Consider the following 6,140-nt stretch of genomic DNA (forward strand, 5'->3'; position numbering starts at 1 on the left):
GATAGTGCTGAAAATGATCAACAGTTGCAGCAAAAAGAACAATTATCATCTGGAGTAAGCAGTTCTTCTTTAAATTTCACAGAAAATAAAGCAGCATCTATAACTGTTACAAAAATTGAGGGTCTTGAGAAAAATCTCGAGAAAATAAACCACGAACAAGAAACAAGTTTAAAATTTAGAACTAAAACAATCATAACGACAGAAGAAGAAGGGTCTGGAAGTTCAACCGATATTAAAATTCCTGAAAATAGACATAAGGATATAACATTGGACCAGGTTAAGGAGTATTATGAAAATGATACAAAAGAAACAAATTCGACACAAACGCCTTTTGACACCGTGGCTACCGATGAAGATTTTGAAGATGCTCATACATGCACCGATACCAGTTCTATACTAGAGGAACAAGAGGCTTTAAATCAGGGTAAGTTTTTACTCAAACTTTAACCATAACAGTAAACGAATTCCATTCCCCTTAACAGCATATCTCTGTACAGACACTGAAGAAATTGAGTCTGAATATGTAGAAAAGGATTTATTATTGGAACGGCAAATGGTCAAAGAGTCAAGAGATATTAAACTTCAACCCTTAACAAAAACATTAAATCTCCGAACGGACAATGAAAAATTTGAAAGCGAATTTGTGAAAGAAGAATCTTTGTTGGATAATTATGAAAATCGGGAACTGAACTCAAGCCCCCGACAACGTAAACAATATACACGTAAACAGCTAATGCAACTAAGACAAAGTAAACATTCTTGCCAGCAGCCTGAAGTAAAAAATTACTCAATATTTGCCCCCATGAATCTAATGCCAGCGTTTGCAGCAAAATCCCCTAAAATGGCACAAAATCTGATAACATCGGCTAGAGGAAATCATAGCGGCTATATAAATTATCAACAGAATAACTATATAAAAACAAATTCAAGAACAAATCGTAATAATAATAGTAATAACTCCTCAGTAGCTACAGCTGGAGCCTCGGTTCTTCAAAACAATAAGTCTAAAGGCAAAGATTTGATTTATTTAAATTTATGCCTTAAAGAAGATGTCAAACTTAATGAAAGTGATAATGCCTGGAAACCTCGAGTTCTGGCTAAAGACTGCCCTGAAGCTGACACAAATCTGCCACCAGAAAAGGAAGAACTTATAAGACGTGTTAGGGGCATTTTAAATAAATTGACGCCCGAAAAATTTGAACCTTTAGTGGAAGAAATCATTAAACTAAAAATCGATACTTTGGACAAAATGGAAGCGGTAATGAATTTGGTATTCGAAAAAGCCATAGATGAACCGAATTTTTCTCTCTGCTATGCCAAATTATGCCACCGATTGATAAGCGAGGTCAAGGCCAGCGATGAACGTATGGCCAGCACAACTAAAACAAATTTGGCCTATTTTCGTAATGCTCTTCTGGATAAAACAGAACGAGAATTTACCCATCATGTCACTAAAATCAATGCAAAAGAGGAAAAACTTAAGCCGATAAGAGAGAAATATGATAAATGTCAAGACCCCAATGAAAAGATTGAGCTAGAAGCTTTGCTAAACGAAGAAGAGCGTAAAATACGCAGGCGTTCGGGTGGTACAGTGCGATTTATAGGGGAATTATTTAAAATTTCCATACTAAGTGGCAAAATAATACACAGCTGTATAGAGGCCCTGCTCAAGGATCCCACGAATGAAGATATGCTCGAATGTTTGTGTAAACTTTTGACTACCGTAGGACAGAAATTTGAACAGACTTGCCTAGCGCCAGAAGATAAACGCAAATATTCCCTCAAATCGGTTATACAGCGTATGCAAAATATTGCGGTAAAAAATGAAAATTCTAAGATATCTTCACGTATACGATTTATGCTGCAGGATGTTATAGATTTGCGCAAAAAACGATGGCAATCCACGCGTAATGAGGCCCCCAAGACCATGGAACAAATAGAAAAGGAAGTAAATAATCCCACAACTATGAACAAGAAAACAGAAAACTTAACAAATTCTCTGCCAGAAAGCAAAAGATCCTTAAAAACTGATTCTTTAAATATGGCAAAACGTTTGGAACGTTCAACGGGTGGTAGTGGTAGTGGTAGTGGTAGTGAAGTTAAACAAAATCCTAGAGACTCTAAAGCTAATGACAAATGGCAGGTTCATGGGGGCAAAGTTAATTCTTCGCAAGCGTTGGACTCCAGTAAACTAGTGGGTCTAAGCAATATGGATATGAATAATAAAAAAATGGGAGGAGTTTCCTTGTTTCAATGGAAAAAGTTGACCTCACCGCCCGCAACAAGTGCGGCAAATTCATTTGCTGTCCTTTCCAACATGGAAGCTAATAAAGCTACTAAATATCCCCCTTACACAGAGCAGGAAAGGAAACGTAACGGTAGCCAGGCAAAACATCTACAAAATAAACCCGAAGTTAATGAAAGAAAAGAGGTGCTGAAGTCGAATCAAACAAGAAATCCTTCAAGAATGACAAAAGCCTCTAAAAACCTTAATCAAAATAAATATCGTAATGATATGGAGGCCAGTACTTCTAGGGCAATGAGATCTCCACCCCCAGTCCATTTTAAAGAACCCAATAATGCTGAAATAAAACTAATCAAATCGGTAATAACTGACATGCTAGAAAATGCCCTTAACTCCAAAAACATAGACTCAGAAACAGTAACCTGCTTTCTAAATTTACCCATAAATCTCAGATGCCCCTTGATCTATTATATACTAACCGACTATTTACATTTAGCCAATATTAAAGCCTTAAGCCGACGTTATTTAGCTCTTGTAGTAAACTATTTAATAACGAATAACTATTTGTCTCTAGAACATTTTCATTTGGCCTATAGAAATTTTGCCGATCTGGCCAGTGATTTAATTGTGGATATACCTGAATTATGGCGTTACATATTTGAGTTTACCGGTCCTTTACTGGTGAAAAATCTTATAACAGTTAATGATTTATGGCCGCAACAATTAAAAGAATCCAGCACTACTTTATTTAAACAAAAATTTCTGAAAACTTTAATACTCTACTGTACTCGAGAAGTGGGTCCTTCGTTTACCCGCAATCTATGGCAAAAATATCATATAAAATGGTCCGATTTTCTACCACAAATGGAAGTGGATAATTTTATAATTAACAACAACTTTGAATTTATAGAAAATCCTCTTAAATCCTATACCCATATAATAAACAATAAATATTCGCCAGAAATCTTACAAAAACGTGTTATGGACCATATACAACAACTACTAAAAGAAAATTGTCATCCTGATTTCATCATAGATTACATTAATGGCAATATTATTCACATTACCCGAAACTTTATAAAAAATTTAACTCCCCTCCTAGCAAGCTATGCTTTAAAAGATCAAGCAAACTATAGTCTAGATATAGGGAAATTTCAAAAAGTTTCTCTACCCATTTTAAGACGTTATTTGGATTCTCAAGAACCATTTGAACTGGAATGTTTGGAAGCTTTACATTGTTTTGTGGAAAATTTAGATAATCCCCAAGGTTTATGGGATAGTATATGTGCTGAACTATATGGGGCCGAAGTTATAGCCCAAGAAACTTTTATGGACTGGCAGAATTCTAAAAATTAGTGTGGAAAATTGTTAATATTTAATCTGATAATAACTTCTTTGAAATGTTTTACTAAATTATTTATTTCCCAAAAGTAGTTTCGTTAAGAGATCTTGGAGTTATTGCTGTAGTTAATAACTGGAACTAGTTTTCCAAAATTTCTTGCGAAATTGTTTTGGGATAATGAAAGTATTATTTTTACAGTTATCTTAATATTTTATGCTTGATAATGTAAAATTAAAAAATCTGAGAATAAAATATTGGATAGTTATATGAAGTTTAAGTAGTTTGATATTTAAAAAAAATAGACTATAGTCCAGACTATATAATAGATTATAATCAAGACTATGGAATACAATATAGTCCAGACCATAGTACAGACTATAGAATATATTATAGTTTAGAATATAGAATAGACTATAGTCTACACTATAGTAAATTATAGTCTAGACTATGGAGTATACTATAGTATAGATTATAAAGTAGACTATAGTATAGACTATAGAGTAGACTATAGAATAGACTATAGTCCAGATTATAGAGTAGACTAAAGTCCAGACTATAGAGTCGTCTTTAGTCCAGACTATGGAATAAACTATAGTCCAGACTATAGAATAATCTATAGTCCACTCTATAGAATAGTACAGATTATAGTCCAGACTATAGAATAGACAATAGATTAGACTATAGTCCAGACTATAGAATAAACTATAGTCCAGACTATAGAATAAACTATAGTCCAGATTATAGAATAAACTATAGTCCAGATTATAGAATAAACTATAGACCTGACTATAGAATATACTATAGTCCAGACTATAGATTACACTATAATCTTGATGATAGAACAGTTTATAGTCCAGACTATGGCATAGAAGTCCAGAATATATAATAGAATAAACTATAGTCCGGAATACATATAGTCTGAACAAGGGTCTACTCTTTAGTCTATTGTACATTCTGTGGATTTCAATCTATTCTATACCCCGACAATGGACTATAGACAAACTTTTAAAATGATAAGTCTGGCACTTTATTTTTCCAAAATATACACTCACCACACTTGACGCCATATTCTGTTAAAAATATATGAATTATGCATTTAATTCCCTATGGCACGTGACTTCATCTATATAATTTGAATTTTGTGTTTTAATAAAGATTTCTTCCCCCATTTTTACTGTATATCTGCCATATTTAATACTCTTCAATACATTTATAACGATTAAGTAACCACCCTTTCTATGAATAATGACTACACAAAGCCCCATATTTCGTCACGTGCCGATAACCATGATGAAAATCTAATAGGGGTTACATACATATAAAGTATTATGGCTGTAGAATGATAGACATTTTTAAATTGTTATGGGAAACCACGTAAGTAGTTGGTGGTGGTTTGTGAATTATAATGGTTGTTACAGAATGTGATATTGTGAAGGAAAATAGTATGAAGATTGATGTAACCAACAGATATTTTAAATCATTTGGTGGGATTGAAGTTAGTCTAGTCTATAGTCTAGTCTATAGTCTAGTCTATAGTCTAGTCTATAGTCTAGTCTATAGTCTAGTCTAGTCTAGTCTATAGTCTAGTCTATAGTCTAGTCTATCTAGTCTAGTCTAGTCTAGTCTAGTCTAGTCTAGTCTAGTCTATAGTCTAGTCTATAGTCTAGTCTATAGTCTAGTCTATAGTCTAGTCTATAGTCTAGTCTATAGTCTAGTCTATAGTCTAGTCTATAGTCTAGTCTATAGTCTAGTCTATAGTCTAGTCTATAGTCTAGTCTATAGTCTAGTCTATAGTCTAGTCTATAGTCTAGTCTATAGTCTAGTCTATAGTCTAGTCTATAGTCTAGTCTATAGTCTAGTCTATAGTCTAGTCTATAGTCTAGTCTATAGTCTAGTCTATAGTCTAGTCTATAGTCTAGTCTATAGTCTAGTCTATAGTCTAGTCTATAGTCTAGTCTATAGTCTAGTCTATAGTCTAGTCTATAGTCTAGTCTATAGTCTAGTCTATAGTCTAGTCTATAGTCTAGTCTATAGTCTAGTCTATAGTCTAGTCTATAGTCTAGTCTATAGTCTAGTCTATAGTCTAGTCTATAGTCTAGTCTATAGTCTAGTCTATAGTCTAGTCTAGTCTAGTCTAGTCTAGTCTATAGTCTAGTCTATAGTTAGTCTAGTCTATTGTCCAATTGATAGGCCAATCTATTATGATCCATTGTGAATTTCCTGAACTATATTCTAGTCTATAGTTTATTCTATACTCTGGACTATAATTTTGTCTGGACTTCAGTGATCTGTTTACAACATTTCATTGCGATATCTCGCTTATATTAAAATGAAGATTTCGCTGTTGCATTTACCAATATTACGGATGCGATTTTACAAAAGAGGGCGCTGTTATCATGTATCGTCTAGCTACATAAAGCGACAAATGCGATAGCTATTTTGAATTTTTGATAAGTTTGACAGTAAGATGGCGATATTTTGCAGAAATTTAAATTAAGATTAAGCTGTTGGGTTGGTTAATGATAACGATTCAATTTTTAAACTAGAGGTCTT

At 33.5% G+C, this 6,140-nt stretch overlaps 1 protein-coding gene across 1 annotated transcript in view; it reads left to right on the forward strand.

Moving 5' to 3' along the window:
• Window positions 1-3,847, forward strand: part of LOC119602883 (eukaryotic translation initiation factor 4 gamma 3-like) — a 4,951-nt gene extending 1,104 nt beyond the window's left edge. The window contains exons 1-2 of the mRNA XM_037954660.1: window positions 1-424; window positions 483-3,847. The exon at window positions 1-424 is cut by the window's left edge and continues 1,104 nt beyond it. Of these exons, the coding sequence (XP_037810588.1) occupies window positions 1-424; window positions 483-3,601 (3,543 nt within the window). The 3' untranslated portion in view covers window positions 3,602-3,847. The remainder of the gene's footprint in view (window positions 425-482) is intronic.
• Window positions 3,848-6,140: the final 2,293 nt, after the last annotated feature.

Source organism: Lucilia sericata, unplaced genomic scaffold (genome assembly GCF_015586225.1).
Source record: "Lucilia sericata isolate MDLA Ls3-8-SP2 unplaced genomic scaffold, ASM1558622v1 Contig000259F_arrow, whole genome shotgun sequence".
Lineage (NCBI taxonomy): Eukaryota > Metazoa > Arthropoda > Insecta > Diptera > Calliphoridae > Lucilia > Lucilia sericata.